The following is a 21,244-nucleotide window of genomic DNA, read 5'->3' on the forward strand; positions in this document are numbered from 1 at the left end:
AATAGAGCATGCAAAGCCACCTTCCCACCAGACCAGACTGTCAATGCAGAAGTGTTTTGTGAACGTATGCAGACAACCACGTGACAGCCAGGCAGATGCTATAGTGGCCTGGGCCCTGGTGGAATTAGCCTGCAGGTAGTCATGGGTTGTTTCTTGGCCAGTGCAAAGTAAATTTGAATACATATGACTAGCCACCTTGACAGGGTCCTTTTTTAGGTCTCGCTTACGCAGCGCGCATGAGCTGCGTAGGAGACCTTTAGCAGCTGTCCAGCTCTTTTTCAAAGCACATATTCGTGCTTGTGGCAGCATACACCTTGCAGGGGCGCGCCACAAGCACGAGTATGTGCTTTGAAAAAGAGCAGACTGCTCTCCCCAGCGCATGGGCACCACTGGCGGGTGCAACCCTCCACCTCTCCCTCCCGCTGCAGCCTGCAAGTACAAGCAACTTGCTCATAGTGTCAATCAAGTCACCTGCCTTTTCCACGCCACATCACAGCACCCAAAGAAACGGTTAGTTTCTTTAGCCCGCTTACCCTTCGGCCAACTGCCTCTGCTGAAAGACTACGCGCGGTGCCCTTTAACAGCAGAGTCATGGAGTCACTCGTTTTCAGGATGGGACTTTCAAGTCGCAGGAGCTTCTCGTGAGTTTTCACGGAAGTGATGCTTTACTTTGCCCCTGATATTGGCCTCGCCTCTCATACTGGTAAATCCGCGAAACACTGTTGAAGCGCGCAGGGTCGTAGTGTAAAACGCAGTTTACGACAATCTGTTTAAACTGTACAAAGCTTCAAGGGGCATTTTCTAGTTCGCGCTCCTCTACCCTACAGGCGAGGCTACAGCTCACGCAGGTTCTTCGTCAAAAGACCAATAGAATAACCTTTAATGTAGAGGACGTGAAGTTGGTGTAATTTGCAGCCAAAGGCTGCTTTCATGATGAATTACAGCTGTTTCGCCCCCCTCCCCCACAGGAAGTGTGAAACACTTCTTCTTTAAGCACGTGACGAAGTTATGTTATGTTTTCTGTCATGGGGTGCATGGTTCATGGGTTAATTACCTTTGCCCATGGTATCAAGAGTGAACAAGCATTGGCATAGCCAATAGGTCTCGCCTTTGAGACCTTATTAGTGTTTAGCTATGCAACTGTTGATGTTGTTGCACCAAGGATATTGTTCTTCAAAACTAAATACTTATAAGGTTCCAAAGGCAACACATATTGGCTATGCCAAAGCTCGTTTTATACAGCCTTCCCATTCATAACTCCATAGAAATCCACATATAGCTGATCATCCACACAATGGAGTTTTGTGCAGTGAATGGAGAAGCTCAGAACCCTCTTAGAGTCAGGTCGATGGAGCTTCTCTTTCAAATGGTGAACTGGGCAAAAAACACTATCAGTGTAATCAATTAGCAGGAATGCCGTCGTGGGCCTCAGTAACAGTTTGTTCAGAAAGGAGGTGTAAAGCAGCTATACAAAGAGCACCAGTAGTTCACTTACATGACGTTTTGATGTACTTTTAATGAGGAAGACAGTTTTCAGTGTCAAGTCAAGGAATAGCCATGCATCTGGGCAAAGGGTGTGCACAAGAGGAACAAAGACCACGTTCACCTGCAACTCAGGCATAATGTGTTGGAGATGGGGGACCGTTCATGCGTGTCAATACTTTTATTAAAAAAGCATCACACGCGGCAACTTAAAGTTAGTTGATCAGGTAAACACAAAAAGGCAGAAAAATAACCTTCTATTGTGCCCAATGCAAGACCCTGGTACGCTACAATAAGAACAGACATCCAAAAGTTTGGCTTGCAAGGGATCTGTGTTCTAGGCACCACACCAAGTGACAAATTCTCCATATGCTGGATGGCAAACAGGCTTTCAGTGCATGAGAGATCGCCCTAAATCCACCAAAAACTTATATGGAGCCAGGCCTCCAGCAGAGACCAGAAACCTCTGATTTCCACTTCTCAAGAGGACTCCTGCTCCTACACTGGACCCAGTGGCACGGTGTGTTACCACCGTGACCCGTGGGTGGGAAAGGTAAAGTGACCTCCTACAGGCCAGGTTGAGATCTGCCAGCCACCACAGCAAATCCAATGCAGTTTCCATGGGGATCTGAACGGAGTCGCAGAGGCAGCCGTGAGTGTTGTCCCTCTGGGAACAGAGGGTCCACTGCAGGGCCTGCATGTACTACCAGCAGTTTGTGTTGAGGAGGGCACAAAGGCCAAGAGACAAAGAAGCCTCAGAGCCATCCTCACAGAAAAGGATCGTGCCATATCTTTAAGTCCTGGACTCGCCACAGCAGAGGAAAGGCTTAAAAAGTCAACTTGTCCAGAAAATGCCCAGCACCACCAGGATGAGTGGAATTCTCTACATGGGATTCAGGAGGGACTTTGGCTCATGGATAGTAAAATGCAAAAGTGTCAGTTCAGCCATTATTATGCAATAGACTACGGCGACCCCACCTTTTTAACAGCCACTTATCAAAGTACATTAAATGACCAGTGGCATCACTTTTGTGAACACTCAAGGGGCCGAGGTGAGGCAGAAGAGCACAGTAAACTGAAAGTGATGCTGGCCTACAATGAACTGCGGCAACAGCTATAGGACAAGTATATGGACATATGCGTCATGCAAGTCCAAGAACGCCATCCAAATGCCTGCATCAAGCTACAAAAAGGTGGAGGTAAAAGTAGGATCGAGACCTCTGTCCTTTTCTGGAATGAGGAAGGAGCATTAGCAGCATCCTTACCCCTGCTAAGAGGCTGGCACCCGCTTAAATGGTACCGTACCCTTGGACAGAAAGCAGGCTTCATGCATCAGGACAGTGGAGAGTGCTCCTCCGAGAGTTGCTCTGGTGTGGGAGGAATGTGGGGTGGATACTAAAGAATGAGGAAAAGGATCCATCTGTTTTACCTGATGAACCTCCTGCCAGAGACAGAATACTGTTTTCTGCTCAATACTGGCCAGGCATGAATCTAGGAGGGAAAACTAAAGCATTTTGGCAGCCGCTGGAGTAGAGGGAGGATGAATTTGAGTATTTGTGCCTCTGCCGATTTAAACCGAGTCTACTGGTGCTGCAGTCCTGAAAGGACTGGGTTGGCAGCTACAATATAGGTTGATAAGGCTTGCTCCCAGAAATAGCCTCAGAGTTTTCTGTACAGGTGAGAAAATTGTTTCCCTGGTGTCAGTACCACAATATGGGTTGATAAGGCTTGCTCCCAGAAATAGCCTCAGAGATTTCTGTACAGGTGAGGAAATCGTTTCGCTGGTGTCAGTACCACCAAACAATGTGCGGTGGCAAGGGTCTTTGGATAATTCCAGTGCCAGTTCAGTATAGACCCATCAAAGGGTACGTCCAATAGGGACGTCAGTACTTCTCCAGAAAAAAACAATCTCTCATAGGCCTGCTTTCTAAGCACAACACTGGTGCCAATAACTTGCCAATGCAGTCCATAGTGTTTAGAACAGTCTGAAATACATACTTGACTGACCATTCTGTACAATTTAGGACAAAGAGGGTTGGGGATCTTTCAAGACAGTCAGCAAGATGTCACTGGCCATATCCCATACTGTGGGGTATACCTTCCCTAATGGCACAAAGCCTTAATAGAGCTGAAAGCTAAGCCCGTCAAAAAACGAATATTCTCTTTCCTAAAGTATGAAGTCTTGTCAATTCTAGAAGGTATAGGGAGAAATGAATTTGGGTTGACCTAATTTGTTAAAGCTTGAGCAATTGGGCTCTCTAGCACAGGGTGCTTGGTCAGGAAGTCCAGGTAAGTCACTTAGCCAAACTTGGATTGACTGGCAGACATGAGCACGGATTGGCCTATGTAGCCAGGAGAGCATCAGTAAGGGATTCATTAATTGGAAACAATAGTTTAGATGAATCTGGCCCCGGTGTCAAGGACTTCAGTCAACACATTTATCGTAGTCTCAACTGTGGGCAGCACAATTCTGGTGTTTAAGCTGCCCTCTGAATCTCCACTGTGAACAAAGCACCGTTTTCCAATAGTGGCCCAAGAAGAGAGTCTAAAGGCAATGCATCATCAGTATAATGAAGCGGCAGCAAACGCTCCTCTTCCTCATCGTCAGTGTCCCTGTTGACATTAGTTGCCTTCTGCACTGAGCTTGAAAGAGAGCAAAAAAAAAAAGACACTGAATCCTCTGCTGGTACTGGCGTTGAGGCAGAGGCCTTAGACAGGTTGCACTTTGATGATTTGTATGGAGACACGCCGGGAGCAGACTGATGTTGGTTTGGGATTAGAGATCTGTGTGGAGATCCAATAATCAACCGGTGCCGGTATGGAAGGAACCAGCTTGGACCTTCATGACCAAGTCTGTTCTGGTCCCAACGAAGCAGCTGCATTAGGGATGGGGCCGCCGGTGAAGTCAGACCAGTTGGACCGTAAACCACTCCAGAGGGTCTTGGAATGGTGACAAAAATTTGCAGCTTAGCCTAACTGAAGGAAGCTATTTCCTGCGGTGTCAACAATGGTCTAGGAAATTCCAGGTGTGCCAGGCTCAACTGAAACCAGTTTAGACTTAGGAGACATCAGGAAAGTGCAATGTTTATCTTGAAACCTTTGCGCCATCTCGATAGACTTCAGTTGGCAGGGATGGGGTAAAGTTCTGCGATGCCTTTTTTATGCGGTGTCTAGACTTACAAGAGGAGGGAGTTGAAATGAAATCCGCTTGAGCGACCTCGGACCAGGACAAGCCTGCAACTTGAAGCAGGAGTCAGACTCATGCCTTGAGCATGACCACTTCTTACGCAGGGCAATGTATAGCTTAGCTTACCGATCCCAAACAGCCTTCGAGTGCATAAGGACACAGTCTGTTGCTCGCCTCAGAATCAAAGCTGAAGTCCAAGCACCATAGCTGTACCTCATAGGGATATGTGACCATCATCTGCTTCCTGCAATCTTAGCACAGTTTGAATCTGGCCATTTTCAGTAGGCAGATAGATTCCTAGCACACAGTGGAAACATTTCTGGAGTCTTAGACCATCAAAACTGAGCTCAGACTGTGACAACAGGAGTCAGCCTGCAGGAGTGGCCCTTCTACACAGCTGAGCTCCGTCAGTTCTGCAGCCACCATCCGTTGCACAGTAACATTGCTGAAAGAATTCTCTGGATCCCATGGGTGCCTGGGGATATTCAAAAAGGTGAGGAATTTGCGATTAGAATTAGGTTTTTTAAAGATCTAGAATATGTATGGAGCATTGATAGTCACCTCCCGTTTTATCATTTTCGCCCCATGAGTTTGTAATTTTGTACATTGTTTTGCCCTGTATATGCTCTACAATTATGTGTTAGATGCCTATATTTTAATCTTATTGTATTGCAATTGGAATTACTATTATGTCCTGTATGTTTAAATTGTTTAATGGTGCTGTGAAACGTTTATGGTTTTATTCACAAAACCGAATAAAGTACTTTGATGATGATGATTAGAATTATCCATTACATCAAATATACTGCTTCTAAACTGCATTCAGTTGGACAGGATTCCCACAGATGTCGAACAATTTATTAACAAACCCTGCATATCCAGGTGAATAATCATTCCAGCATGCAAATATTTGACATTCTGATCCCAACTCTTACCACCTCTTACTTAGCCTATAACTTTTTCCAACATAACCCCCATTTCTCCTCATGAATATATTTTGCTTTAGTCACAGCTTCCCAGTTTTAAAACCTTACATAGCAGATGCTTCCTTTGAGAAAAGTGAAGACATAAGTTATGTACAGTACCAGGGTAAAACAGGAGAGGACCATTAATAGGCTGAAATAGACAGTGAGGTATTTGGATGGCAGGAAAGGAGATGCAGATGTGAGGACAGTGGTGTGATCTCAAGTCAACAACCACAATGAACAGGATCATTTCATAGATGGTACGAAGTTATGGAGTTTTCATGAGGGTTTAATAGAGAAAGGGTTATTCGACATGCAGAGTGAGGGTGGGACAGGCCAATGAACAGGCAACTGTAACAAGTTTTGGGCTGATGAACATGAAAGGGTGGCAATAGACCTGCCCCCCTCCTTTTAGTTTTTTGTCAGAGTGCAAACGAGGATGGGTGGTCCTAGGAGGTGGGAACGTGGGATGACTAATGCAAAGTATGAGCAGTGGCAGAATTGAGGTCCCAATAAATGGGGGATGCAAATTTGTCCTCAGTCTCTGCCTCGTCTGAAGCACTTGAAGTAAAGGGTTTAGAATAAGATCCTTTTGTGAAAAGGGATGACAGCACTCCTTTGGGAGTGAAAATGTTAGTCTGTTTCAGGTCAAAGAAACCGCGGGTGACAAAAGGTTAAGCGGCCACAGAGAGGGTATCTCTAAAGCGAACATACAGTCCTTGTGGTGGTAAGGGATAGGGCTAAGTGGAGTGAACTGTACCCTAGGAGTTTTGTGGGTCAGCTAAAGACAAGGCATGAAAGACATACTAAAGAAAACATTTCACAGACGAAGGTTCAGGACAGTGAAGTTATTTTCTGGAATGAAGAACTATGGATGGTAACCATGGGTCATGCTCACGTGACAACTCTATAACTTCTATTTGAACCCGCTTCTAAAATGCAACAAATAAGACAGTGTTCATAATGAAAGGAAAGTGAGAGAGTGAGGCTAAAATTATAGCTTAATATGGAGGGTATCAATGGATGGCCAATGCTCCTCAAAGTCTGCAAAAAGTATTAACTTGAAATGGCAGCCAGTCATCCCTCAGAGTGACTCACTCCATAAAATTTTAATTATAAATGCACACTTCTCACTCAGTGAATTTTTAGTTTTCAAAAATAAATACATGTATCAATTTAAAAAAAAAGTCCAAATACACATCCAAAGAAAAGGAATTAATCTATTGTGTTTCTGGGGTACTGGCATCTTATTTGTAAAGTTACTGTGCCTTTGTGGTGGGTTGGTCCCTCAGAAATTTCCAGTTCCGCTGACTACTGGGACTGGTAATTTTAATGACAGCACATTTAATATTCTTTGTGACGAACAGACCTAGTGATAAATATAGGGAAACCTTTCAAAATCATTTTTTGGATGCTATGCAAGGAGGGTTCCCGCATTCAAAACAAACCGAGTAAATATTGCTTGTGTTATGCGTAGTCTCTGTATCAGTGTTCTGTTTTTAATAATTTATAATGACTAATCACTGCTTTGGTACCTGAGAACAAGCCTGTGTAATAAGGTTCTCATCATGCCTTGAACCCATTGATTATTATGTGCAATCCATGGTCTTATTTAGGCACATTTGTTTCACAATAGGATCTGCAATCTTTGCTGAAAATAAGACTGATTTGCCTTCATTGTGGAACGTGGCAATTTCATATTTGTCTATTTGCACAATATTTTACCATAGCTAAAGCACTTTCATGTTTCGGCTCTGCCTACATTTTACAGTGTGTCTTTGGTCAGTATAAGTATGATTTATGTGCCACGCAGCCTTTATCTCTCTATGTAACAATATTTATGTTTTTTAAAATAAATTTTTAACCATCTCCAAGCAAGTACACACCCTTTGGTGCTTATATTCTTAGTGACTAAGCATTTGAAGGACTGTTCATGTTGTTTGCTGGTATGTGTTGTCATACACTTGAAATAAAATAAAAAAAAACCCTAGAAATTTGTGAATAAACCGAATCCCATAAACTTTATCCCAAAATGACGTTAGGGAGACAAAACTGTAGATGTGTTGAAGGCCGGTTGAGGCAGCAGACCAACAGGAGCATACTGCACAAGCTAAGGGAAAAGACATGTAGAGCTGCAGAATAACATGCTTTGCATACTCCTGCCATCTTAGTGTTGGTGTATGATAATAACAAATACGCCTGCAAGGGGATTTGTTTGTTAGAAATTGATCACAGATTATAGACCTATATTTCTTATTACAAATTATGGTCTATCCAACCTGATTGGCATCTGTTTATGTTTATAATTCTTTGTGTCACAATATTTAGGACTTGGAAATTAATCACAACAAGTACAAAAAAGCTGCACGGGAATTTTGTTTCATAGAAAAAATGATTATTTTTATATAGGTTTATAGTTAGGGTACTGTTCAGCATTAAAAATCAATTCTACAAAACCTTACAAATGAACAGGAATTAAATAAAGCACCACATTAATCCATCTATATTCAAGTCCAATCTGCTTCAAATTTGTGGCAGCGACTCCTATGATCCAACAAAAAGATGCCGCTGTTCAAATTAAATCAGAACAAAGAAGATATGGACAGTAAAGTCGACGTTTCGGTCTTATGTTTGCTGACTCCTTAAGACCATCTTCAGGACAACCAATCTTAAAATAAAGACGAGACCCCCTGGGCAGTTCTTCTTGAATTGATTTATTTAAAATTTTAGTTTCTGCCTCAGTCTTCACGAAAAAGAACCTGGTATTGTCTGAATCACGCAGGCTTTAGTTTGAAGAATCTTCTCTATCTCTGTAGCCGGACTTATAACCTCCGTAACGGCGTGATCGCGCGAGATTCTGCTATTCTCATTAGCAGAATCTCACGCGCCGTTACGGAGGAAATACGTCCAGCTACAGAGATAGAGAAGTGTCCATTCTATTTTTTGCCAAAAAGGAGAATAAGATTCTTCAACGTAAAGCCTGCGTGATTCAGACAATACCAGGTTCTTTTTCATGAAGATAGGTCTATAATAATAAGTAAAGAGATACCCATGCATGTGTAATGTAAATAAGAACTGCAGCCACCATAGGTGTCCGGGGAGAAGGGAGAACACGTGATTCTACAGCTCTATATGCCAGGACAGATGCTTACAGGGTAAGTAACATTCCGTTCAAGGCATGTGTGCTGTAGATACACATGCTATGCATAGACTGTATATCAGTGCCCTCCAAAAAGCGGTGACTAACCAGTGGCCGTTACAGATGTTTAAAAAAATTGGGTGGGCGGGAGAAACATGTGGCTCAACAGATTGGTCCTTTATACCAACCCATAATGTCTTCCAACGGTAGTATCTGCTTTTCATATTAACCACCATATGCCTGTGAAGCACGTCTTAATGAGGTGATAGCAATTAAGAAAACAACCTTCCAAAGAAAGAAATTTGGACCTTTGGGTGGTATCACTCTTTTAAGGCCTACCATAAAAGTCTTAATTACTGGTACTCTGAACAAAGATAAGTGTTGTTTGTTTTGAAGGTGGGAAGCCACTGCTGCAAGGTGTACACGTATGGAGGTGCATGTCAAACCTGAACATTGTAAATGCAAAAGCAAACAAATAATGTTTTGTTTAGATGTATTTAGCGGATCAATTGTTTGATTATTACAATAAATAACAAACCTTTTCCATTTGGCAGCATAGCAAGCTCTAGTGGTAGGTTTACATGCTTTAAGAATGTGCATGCATTCTGGTAGCAGATTTAGATATCCAAACTCTGACTTCAGGAGCTAAATCGCCAAGTTTATTTCCTTTGGGCATCTGATTTAGCCACGGTTCAAGTGAGAAGGTGTGAGGTGAAGCTTCTCGTATGGAACTACTGAAAGTTAGAGTAGTGTTGTAAACCATGGTTGTCAAGCCCATGTAGGAGCAACTATAATAAGAGTGAAGGACATGTGCCTGAGCTTCTGAATCAGAAATGGGAGAGGCGGAAAAGCGTTGGCAAATATTCCTGACTAATTCATCCATAGGGCATAACCTTTGGATAGAGGGTGTGGGAACCTGGAGGCGAAGTTTTGGCATGTTGTGCTGTCACAAAGAGGTCTATTTGTGGAAACCCCCATTTGTGGAAGTATGGGAGGAGGACTTAGGGTTGGAGTTCCTCATGGACTTGCCGCATACTGGCAAAGTCGCTGTCCGTCCCTGGAAGGTGCTCTGCTAGCAGGTGCATTTTGTGATCTATTGCCCAATGCCAAATTGTCTGAGAGGCGCGACAGCTGTAGTGTGTCCGCTCCCCCTCTGTTTTTTAACAGAATACATGGCTGTAATTGTCCATTTGGACTAGGACAACCTTGCCTATAAGGCGAGGTAGAAATGCTTTCAACGCTAGTTGATCAGCTTGAAACTCTAGCTAGCTAATGGGAAGATTCTGGTGTTTGATGTCCCAGAGACCCTGAACTGTTAGATGACAAGAGTTAGTAGAGTTTGTGTTAGATACCGCTGCTGGAAGAGGTAATGTGTGATGGGTGGAAGTATTGCGTTTTGGTAAAAAGAGGAGGGTGTTGGGAGGATAAAAAGATGAAAGGTTGGGTACAGGTTTGGTGGTGACAGAAAGGGGTCTATTAAGAGCAAGTAGAGGGTAGAGCTGATGCTTTGTAATAATGTGGCAGTGTGTTGGTGATGTGTGGATTTGTTGGTGGTTAAGGGCAGGGTGGTGTTTTGTGGAACAGTGAAGGTGCCATTGAGTGGCAGGTGGTGTAGAAGGATATATAAGTATGGTTTGTGAGGTTTTGTAGTGGGTGTTGAGACATTGAGATGTGTGTAGGGTTTGTTTGTAGTAAATGCATGGAGTGCATTTGCTGTGTGTGATAACTGGTGGGATGAAGATACAAGTCTTAGATGTCTGTTCTTTAGGTGATGCAGAGTGTGGGGAAGTTACTAGGAGTGGGAGGCAACGTCGCAAGGCAATTTTGGGAAGCTGATGTGTTGCAAGACATACTTCATACCAAGATGCAGCATCGTACTTTGCAGAGTCAACTAAAATAGAGGAAACTGGACCCTGAAGGCCCTTTCCAACTGTTTCCTGTCACGTGTGCTTCAATATTTCCATTCACCACAATGTCTTCCCAGTCTTCCAGAATCGTTTTAGACATTCCTTTATACAAAAGTCATAATCCATGGCAGACTTTGAACTTAACCCGTTAATTGCTGCCGTCGGCCAACGGCCGTCGAGAGCACTACCTTGGTAGTGCTGCGCATGTCGGTTGGCCGACGTGGCCCCGCCCGCGCAATAGAACGCCCGCAGCGTAGATTTTGCGCCGCGCTAAACGGGTTAAAGGGAATACTACACAGACCTCAAGAAGGCCAAAAGGAGGATTTTTCCACCACACAAAGGGCTACTTCACAAAATGTGAAGGGAGTAGGACTGAAAAAACAAGTAAAAGCAGAGGAAACTTTAAAAAGCTTTCTGGGGACAAACGTGGTCAAATTAAGATTGTAAAGATGCTGTGGGAAAATGGGTAAAAAAAAAAAAGATTTCCAAAATCCAACTCTCAAGAGCTGAAAAAAAAAAAAAAAAAAAAAAGAACGGACAGAGGCAACATGGGATTGGGAGACTGGGTATCTTCAAGGGTTAGTGTGCTTTTTTAAAAAAAAAAAAAAAATGTTAACTAATTTTCCCCCAATTTACGCATACTTAGCAGTTTAGACGTTAGAGTGCTGCATTGTAATTTTTTGATTAAGGGTTTTAATTTGAAAAAGCATACATTTCAGAAAAAAAATACAGCCTTTGATATGCTCTCCTGCTCTGGACATGCTTGACTTTTCACTCTTGTGTAAATAAATGTGTGGATTAAGTGTTATGAGGGGCCCCGCTCCCAGGAGGGAATGACTCTGTTTATGACTAACACAGATCCTAGGATCCAGAAATAGAACAATAAGGATTTAATTATGGATGCACTACATGTAAGAAGTGTCATACACAATTTCTTCACCCGAAGATAAAAAGGACTTTAGAACAAGATGCACAGGAGAGACAGCGAAAGGACCAAGGCTGTCTAAGTGTTCCCTTACTTGGTCATAATAATAATAAAATAATAAAACACTTATAAAGCGCCTGGCTGCACAAAACTGTGTGTCCCCGCGCTAACTGCTCATACATTACATATATCCAGAGGGGTTGTAGTAGTAGAGGAAAAAGAGAGGGTTTATATTTTTGGGAACAGATAGGTTTTCAATTTTGTCTTAAATCTCAATTCGGAGGGCTCCATCCGCAGTTGAAGCGGGAGAGCGTTCCAGTGTTTCGGGGCTATGTACCTAAAAGATTTTCCTCCCATCTTAGCTCTAGTAATGCGGGGGAGTTCGAAGAGCATCGTACCAGATGACCTTAGGTTCCTAATCGGACGATGTATAGTAAGGAGATTTTTTAAATATTCTGGGCCTCTGTCTTGCGCAATGCGATGGACGTAGCAAAGGGTCTTAAATTTGATCCTCTCCCTAACTGGAAGCCAATCGAGTCTGGCTAGGGCAGCTCTCACAGAGGTTCTTCTTGGAAGTCCAAGCACCAGTCGTGCGGCAGCATTCTGCACGCATTGTAATTGATGTAGGCCCCTCTGATTGAGCCCAATCAAAAGGGCGTTACCGTAATCTAGATGGGGAGTTACCAGTGCATGGACTATGGTCTTCCTGGCCTTAGTGGGGAGAAGATCCAACACCTTTCGGAGCACCTTTAAAATGCCGAAGCATCTTCCCGTTACTTTGTTGACCTGTGTTTTACCTGAGAGATCTGAGTCCAGCATAACGCCTAGATTTCTAACCGTCTCTACTGGGGTGGGCAGTTGCCCCCAGTTCCCTGGGCCACCATGCATGGGACCATGCGGATGTATCTTTCCCGACCACCAGCAGTTCGGTTTTCTCGCCATTCAGGCGGAGGCAGTTATTATTCATCCAGGCAGCTACTGCTGACATACATTCTGAGAACTTGTTGGCATATTCTCTTCTATCTGGCGTTAACTTAAACACCAGCTGGGTGTCGTCAGCGTAGCTTACTATGCCCACCCCAAAGGCCTCCACAATACGTGCCAGGGGTTCCATATAGATGTTGAACAAAGTGGGGCTTAAGCTTGAGCCCTGTGGAACCCCATGGCTGATCTTCCGAGGAGATGATCTGAAGGGTGGACAATGTAGCTGGAAACTTCTGTTGGTTAGAAAAGAGCGTAGCCAAGCCAGCGCGGGTCCCTTTACTCCCATGTCCGAGAGACGAGACAGCAGCGTTGAGTGCAGCACGGTGTCAAATGCTGCACTCAGGTCCAATAGGACTAACGCCGCTGTCTCGCCCTCGTCCACTATCTGCCTGATGCATTCGGTTGAATATAGCACTGCCGACTCAGTCGAGTAGCCTGGTCTAAATCCTAACTGAGAAGGATGGAGAAGAGCTTCTTTCTCCAAATACTCCATTAGCTGTTTATTGACAGTTTTTTCTATAATTTTGGCACAGAAAGGGAGAAGGGAAATTGGCCGAAGATTATGGAATTGAGATATGTGAATGTTGGGCTTTTTCTTTAATGGAATGACTTGCGCAGTTTTCCATGCTTCTGGAACATAACAATCCTCAAAAGATAGTGTGATCATTTGACTAATGTGATCAATTAGTGTGTTTTCCATGACTCCTTTGCACCGGTCAGGTGGACATGCATCGGTGGGGGAGCCGGATTGTATGGTAGTTATAATTTCCAGCAAGTCATGTTTGCCCGGTGTTTGAAAACCAGTAAGTAGGGATTTGTGAGTTTGGTTAAGGCTTGTGTCCACATTGGAGTTCATCAAAGCAAAGATAAAAAACAGTATACCACCATTGCTTCAGGTACGCCAGATACATTCCAGATGTTCATGATCAATGTTGCCTCTAATTATTTTCCTCTGTGTGCGGTCGAGTGAGGTCTCTGTGCGCTGCAGCGAAGGCTATGCGTGCCAAAAACCTGACCATGCGTGTAGACCAGGGCTTTGAGTGGGATGAAAAGACGACAGGGTCTCGCAAAGGGGCGTAACCAATGCAATTAAGGGCGTGGATTAAAAGCAATTAGGCTAAAAATGTGCATTGCATAGTGTACCACCCAACTGATATCTTGCTGCTTCTGTCATTGCATCCAGATATATAATACACGTAACATTACTCTTACAAGAAGCCAGGACTATTGGCTTTGTCAAAGGTTGTTTTTTGCATCAAGTTGTATATAATATTGAAAATGCTTCCGCTCTTGTGGTAGAGGTTGTGGCTTAATGCTCGAGCTGTCGACTTAGGAAATGGGTTTTGAGTCTCGGTCAGCTTATCCTGTGATTCGGGGCAAATCAATCTCCCCATGCATACCAAAAACAAAATAATAATAAATCATGTCAAGCGCTAGAATACTTTGGTTTGAGTTCGCACTATATAAAAACTTGCTGCATTTCTTTTCTAAATGCGGGGTAGAAACCATAGCAGATGGAGAAAGAATGAGGAAAATAGAGGGAAAGGGAGGACAGAAAGGAAGAATGAAATATAGGAAATATGAAAAGTAAGACCGCGACAAGGAGAGGTCAATAAAAGGATGGATGCAAAGGTGAAAGGTTTGAGGGAGGGAAGAGTAAAGTTATAATTGCATGAGTGGGTGCATGTAAGAATGGATTAAAGGATGAATGTTTAGATCGATGAATGGAAACCTGAATGGAAGGCTGAAAGCATGGGTGATTGATAAAAGGTGGATGAACTGAAATGGGTGGGGGATGGATGGATGATGGAATGGTAAAGGAAGGATGGATTAGATGAAAAGACAGATGGATGGGAGCATGAAGAGACAGGTGAAATGGACGCTGGATGAAAGGCTTAAAGGGTGGAGTGATTAATTGATAGGAGGGATGAAAGGACCTTTTCTAGTGAGGACAGGCCTTACTAGCGTCACTCTCCTGATGGCATTTGAGGTACCAATTGGATGGGGGAGGCGGGGGATAATTTGCTTTTTGGCTACCCCTCTGTCCACAATACGTCTTTAACAGCTAAAGGCTGTCTATAGGCGAGACCAGGAATGGCCTGGCTAGGGAAAGGTTTAAAGTTAGTGACCCCCTAAGTCTAGGGGAAGAGGGGACCACAGCACCTCTTGAAATCTCACCACACTCTTGTGCATGTGGTTTTGTTTTTATCGCAGGCTATTGGGCTTTGCGGGAGTCTTTAAAATAAAAACAGCACGCAACTGGGCAAAGGCAGGTGCATGTCCCGCCTTTGCTCCACCCATGGCCTATTGGTTGCGGTTACCCGCACAGCGACATCTGTTTTGCTTTATCGTGCCGAGACGCGTGCGCGATAATGCAAAACAGATGGCTTGGTGCTCATTCTCGCGCGCACTGGCTTGTTTGAGAGGCCCATTGGTATCTGCCTTTCAGTGAACATTCCCCGAGGTTCTTTATTTCTGCAGTCAGTGTTTAATTTGTATTATCATATCGATTGCGCTACTCTAGTGCATTTCACTAACCAAAAGAATGCAGTACAAATAGTCTGAGCTAGCCAGTGGCACGGTGGTATACAGTGATGGAGATGACTCAGTCTAGTTCTGTATGGAATTATGGGAGCGTGTAACTGACTTTCGACCTTTCCTACAGTGTATTAATTGATGAGCCGTTTCTGGTGGTCATTTTGCGTTGAGTATTTGGGAATCAGCATGTGGGCGAGTGACGGCTCCTTTAAAAACGTAGCACTTAGGCTGCCGGTTTAATGCTTACTTCCAAGCTTGGCAACAAGGAAACACTCAAACACACGTGGTTTGTTACATCTCTTACTGGACATGTTTCATATTTTCCCCCTGAATTTAAGTGAGACACCGTGGATTTTTTAATGACGGGTGATAGTGGTCAACACAGTGAAATGTTGTATTGGGGTGAAAATGGACAGGTGCAACTGTGTACTTGCACAGGCATGATGACTTTATAGAAACAATATAGTGCGCTTTGTGTAGTTTCACATGTTATATATTACGTATGCCAGGTCTACCCGTATCACTGGATTCAAATGGACAGCGCGGCAACGCCTTAGTAAACTTTGCTCGCAAGACCTGCCTGTGTATTGTATGCATCATCCTGCAGTTTAGTTATTCTGGATTAGTTAACAAAAAAAATTAAAAAACAATCTTGAATATTTTACGAGAGAGAGTAAGGCGCATGGGGGATAATGGCTTGCTGTGTGTTGAAATCAATCACGGTCCGAGCCCGGATCTTGCCCCTGTAAACACGACTGCACTGCGTATTGTTTTATTTCCCAGCATTGCTAGCTTCCCTGGTGCCTTTTGCTTCAGGGTTTCAATGCATTTCCCCCTGCCTTGCAACAATCTAATTTGGTTCTGGTAGTGACAAGGCATGGTTTCAACAGTCTCACTGTATGGGAGGAAAACAAAAAAGAGCACGTTTCTCTTGCGGAGTTCGTGCCACCTAACGCTGACAGTGATGTGTAGAGCTTTTTTTTTAATGGAAATGATACAAAAATATCTTTGATGGAAATGATGTGTCTTTGGGCGTTCTGATCTCTTGTTCGATGATGGCCACGTGCAGAGGCGCAACTAGAGCCACATTTCGGGGGGGGGGGGGGGGCGGAATCTTTAAACAACATGCAGAGTGGAGCTGCAGGGGCTCTTAGAAGGGGTGAAACAACAGCAAGGCCTCATTAACATGCAAATGGTCTTTTAAAAACCTGTGAAGTGCTCCGGTGCAGCGGTGTGTGCGCGCCCGGGAAGCTGTCTCATCCCTAGCTGCCACACACAACAGTAGGGGGGGGGGGGAGAGGAGGTTGGCTGAAGCCCTTTGAGTCCAAATAGTTTTGGCTCAAGTAGTTAATTTGTTGCAAGTGGATGGACGTAGCCTGTCAAGCTGAATACAGTTTGCCACAGGTTGTCCTCACTGTGTGAGAAGCAAAAAGGAGTCTGCTTTTGTTAGGTTATGACTGAAACTGCTTCTGATTATTACAAATAGATACCTTTTTATAACATCTAGGAATATATTTCGTACTTCAATCATGGAGCAAATTAATGTTTTTACCTTCATGCTGTCTTTTGTTAGAGCGGGGCTGATAATGACTGAGTGAGCCATTGTTAAAAATATTTGTTAATTGCAGCGCATGACGGTGCTGCAATTAACAAATATGTTCACAAAGGCCCATAAACAGCCTGCAGTCGCTTCCCATTAAGGAACAAATGTAGCAAATGTAGCAAGAGCCACTTGCTATGAAACTCCTCTCCGAAATCAGCAAATTACCATTTTTCGTGCCGCTCACCTTTTAAAAGCAGCGGCGCGAACACTCTCCTGTGATGTGTGCGTGCTTCAATGGGGACACTGCGCGGGGGGGGGGGGGTCACTATGGTGGGCGTGCACGCGTGTTAGAGAGGACACTGTTCATGATACCCACATAAATAGAATTAAATAAAATCAACCCAACATACTCCCTTGCCACCTGGCCCAGGTTTAAAAAACAAGAGCAAAAACATCATATTATCACCCTGTGACAACTAGTAGGCTTTCTGAATTTAATTTTACCTCATTTTCCTTTTCTTGTAGAACAAGGACTATGTCTCCAGGTTCAACGCCTGGGGCCTGGTCTGCTTCTCCAGCAAATGTTATTCTCTGTCCGTGTTTCATGCCTTTATCAACATGAACTTCTAGGATCTTGACTTCTTTTATCACCTTCTTTCCTTCACACTTTTTGCAACGATCTTTTTCATTAATTACTTCCCCTGTACAAAGAACAACACAATATAAATCAAGGTATCTGGGATTATAAGCGCAGGCATTTTTCTATTTTTGTGAAATGTTAGCTCGTCTTTTTTTTTTAATTCCTCAGAGCCTCGCATTCACTTAAGCTGTTGGCAGTTTGCCACCCCCAGCATAGGGGCCCACAACTCCTAAAATTATGACCCACTTTTACAATACTCCAAGGGCAGGAAATGCTACTTACCAGTATGCATCTGTTCTTGGGATGTAGAGCTGCAGAGTCGTACACTGTGCATAGATCGCCATCTGGTGTTGGGCTTGGATGCTTGCACCTTGTTGTATTGGAAGTGTCTTTTGTAGTCACGAGATGGGTGACTCCTCCCTTGGCGATAGTGCGCATGGGCATCGACTCCATCCTCAGATTGTTTTTCGCCATGATGGGAAATGATGGCGTTATTAAGAAGTAAAAGATGTCCATGTGAATGTATCTAATTAAGATGATACAGGTTCCGGGGAGGCGGGTGGGCATGTACGACACTGCAGCACTACATGCCAAGAACAGATGCATACTGGTAAGTAGCATTTTCCGTTTGAGGCATAGGAGCTGCCGTTCTCTGTGCATAGATTTCACAGCAGTGTCTTCCCTAGCGGTGGTTACCTGCATCTGTTGCAGTGGTTTGAAAAAGTGTTTTAAGAACAGCCTGTCCTACAGAAGCCTGTTTAGCGTGCACGTCAATACAATAGTGTTTGGCGAAGGTGTGTGGTGTAGACCATGTTGCTGCTTTACAGATGTCATCTAAGGGAATGTTCCCTAAGAAGGCCATGGAAGCCCCCAGTTTGCATGTTGAGTGCGCCCTAGGGGGAATTGTTAGTGCGCGTCTAGCCTTTTGGTAGCATAACTGAATGCATTTGACTATCCACCTAGCAATCCCAGCTTTGGAGGTGGTGTTCCTTTATGAGGTGGTGAAAAGGCTACAAAAGTGGTTTTGTCTTTCTAAAGGGCTTAGTCCTGTCAATGTAATAAAGTAGGGCTCTTTTGACGTCCAGAGTGTGAAGAGCTCTCTGCTACAGAGTCCGGGTTTTGGAAAAACACTGGTAACTCAACTGATTGGTTAAGATGAAAAGCAGAGGCTACTTTGGGAAGGAATTTGGGATTTGTTCTAAGAACCACCTTGTTACGATGGATTTGTAAGAATGGTTCTTGTATGGTTAAAGCCTGGATCTCACTTACCCTCCTGAGAGAGGTAATTTCGACAAGGAAAGCTACTTCCATGTGAAGAACTTTAGATCACACTTGTGTAGAGGTTCAAATGGGGGACCCATGAGCTTGGTAAGGACAAGGTTTAAATTCCACACTGGTGTGGGTGGCAGTCTGGGAGGAATTATCCTTTTAAGGCCCTCCATAAAGGCTTTAATTGCAGGTACTCTAAATAGTGACAAATGTTGTCTGTTTTGTAAATAAGCAGCAAGTGCAGCTAGATGTAATCTTATGGATGAATATGCTAGATTATACCTTTATAAGTGTAACAAATAGCAAATGATGTCCTGGATTGAACCATCCAGCGGATCGCTATTGTTATTGAAGTAGATGACGGATATTTTCCATTTTGCAGCATAGCAAGCTCTAGTAGTAGGGCGTCTGGCTTCTTTACTGATGTTCATACAGTCCGGTGGAAGGTTAAGGTAACCGAACTCTAGGACTTCAGGAGCCAGATTGCTAGATTCAGTTGCCCTGGATTGGGGTGCCTTATTTTCCCATGGTTCTGCGTTAGCAACGTTGGGGAGGGACAGTTTTTGGTGAGGAACTACTGAGAGTTCCAGGAGTGTTGTGAACCACGATTGCCATGCCATGTGGGAGCCCCCGGTTCATTTGAGAGACTGTTGTCTGAGCTTCTGTACCACTAGGGGAATTAGTGGGAGTGGCGGAAAAGCGTACGCAAATCTGCTTGACCAGTTCATCCATATCGCATTGCCTTTAGACAATGGGTTTGGGAACCTGGCGGCGAAGGTTGGGCATTTTGTGTTTGCATGTGTGGCAAACAGATCTATGTCTGATTGACCGCACATTTGGAAAAATGGTTGAAGAACTTGAGGATGAAGTTCCCATTCGTGTATCTGCCGTGTCTGTGGATCTGCTAAGTCGACAATCTGATTGTGAACTCCTGGAAGGTGTTCTTCCAGAAGGTATATGTTTTGTGGAATGGCCCATCTCCATATGCTTTGCCCTAGCTGAGACAGCTGTAAAGAATGTGTGCCTCCTTGTTTTTGCATGTAATACATGGCTGTCATTGTCCGCCCGGACTAGAACAGTTTTGTGGTGCAGATGTGCTTGGAATGATTTTAGTGCTAGAAATATTGCTAGTAATTCTAGGTGATTGATGTGGGGCACTTTTTGTTGAGTCGTCCACTTAGCTTGAATTGTGTGGTTTAGGAGATGGGCTCCCTAGCCGATGAGTGACGCGTCTGCTGTTAGCACTATCTGTGGAACTTGCATTAGGAACGGCAGCCCTCTGGAAAGGTTTTGTGGTTTCCACCACTGCAGAGAGTGAAGTGTGCGCCGTCCACCAACACCAGATCTGTAAGTTGTCCCTGAGCCTCGTTCCACTGACGTGCTAGGCATCCTTGTAAGAGGCGCATCTGGAATCTTGCGTGAGGCACTATGAAAATGCAGGAGGCCATCATTCCAATGAGTTGCATGAACACCCGCGCTGGTAGGGAATGCTGTGGCTGAAATTTGGCGATTAGGGTTTGTATACAGGCAGGGCTTGTTTTGTGGCAGCTTCTGTTTTTAACTACCCGTTTTGTATCTGATTTAAAAATTTGTTTTTAGAGTTATTCCCTGGTCTTACCTGCCTGGCCTCGCATACCCCCACCTCTGCCATCACACCTGCACTGTAATTGTGGTAAATCACCGCGTTTTGCGGGTCCTTCGCCCCTGACTCGCGGCGGCCATCTTGGGTGAGTGGGTCCCAGCAAGTCCTCTCTCCATTTCGTTTGGAGACTACTTAGGAAGGCTAGATTGAGCAGCGCGCCCTATTCCAGCGCGAGCGCTATCCATGCAGCGCTAGTTGTGGCAGCTTCTGTTTTTAACTACCCGTTTTGTATCTGATTTAAAAATTTGTTTTTAGAGTTATTCCCTGGTCTTACCTGCCTGGCCTCACATACCCCCACCTCTGCCATCACACCTGCACTGTAATTGTGGTAAATCACCGCGTTTTGCGGGTCCTTCGCCCCTGACTCGCGGCGGCCATCTTGGGTGAGTGGGTCCCAGCGCGCCAGCAAGTCCTCTCTCCATTTCGTTTGGAGACTACTTAGGAAGGCTAGATTGAGCAGCGCGCCCTATTCCAGCGCGAGCGCTATCCATGCAGCGCTTGTTTTGTGGCAGCTTCTGTTTTTAACTACCCGTTTTGTATCTGATTTAAAAATTTGTTTTTAGAGTTATTCCCTGGTCTTACCTGCCTGGCCTCGCATACCCCCACCTCTGCCATCACACCTGCACTGTAATTGTGGTAAATCACCGCGTTTTGCGGGTCCTTCGCCCCTGACTCGCGGCGGTCATCTTGGGTGAGTGGGTCCCAGCAAGTCCTCTCTCCATTTCATTTGGAGACTACTTAGGTAGCCATGCTTACGCGCAGCGGGGACGCCGGACTGACGCCAGAGTTTAGCTTGTCTGTGCCCGTCCGGGCCCAGACGGGCTCAGGGCTGGTCGCTATGCCCGCCCCTCTGGAACCGAGTTATACTCGTATTGGGTATAGGAGGGAGGAACTTATGTCTTGGCGGTCTTCGAAACCCCCCACATGTAGATATGTCCACGAGGGTGGACAACCGTTCCTGCCTTGCGGGACATGTACTGTGGGTCGGGGTCCGACCCCTGATAAATTGGTGCTTTCTATAGC

General features: G+C 44.5%; 1 protein-coding gene across 1 annotated transcript in view; it reads right to left on the reverse strand.

Annotated features, from left to right (window-relative positions):
- The window catches only part of DNAJA2 (DnaJ heat shock protein family (Hsp40) member A2), a 123,375-nt gene that overhangs the window by 14,478 nt on the left and 87,653 nt on the right, over positions 1-21,244 (reverse strand). The window contains exon 6 of the mRNA XM_078669545.1: positions 17,175-17,371. Within this exon, the coding sequence (XP_078525671.1) occupies positions 17,175-17,371 (197 nt within the window). The remainder of the gene's footprint in view (positions 1-17,174; positions 17,372-21,244) is intronic.

Source organism: Lissotriton helveticus, chromosome 12 (genome assembly GCF_964261635.1).
Source record: "Lissotriton helveticus chromosome 12, aLisHel1.1, whole genome shotgun sequence".
Classification (NCBI taxonomy): domain Eukaryota; kingdom Metazoa; phylum Chordata; class Amphibia; order Caudata; family Salamandridae; genus Lissotriton; species Lissotriton helveticus.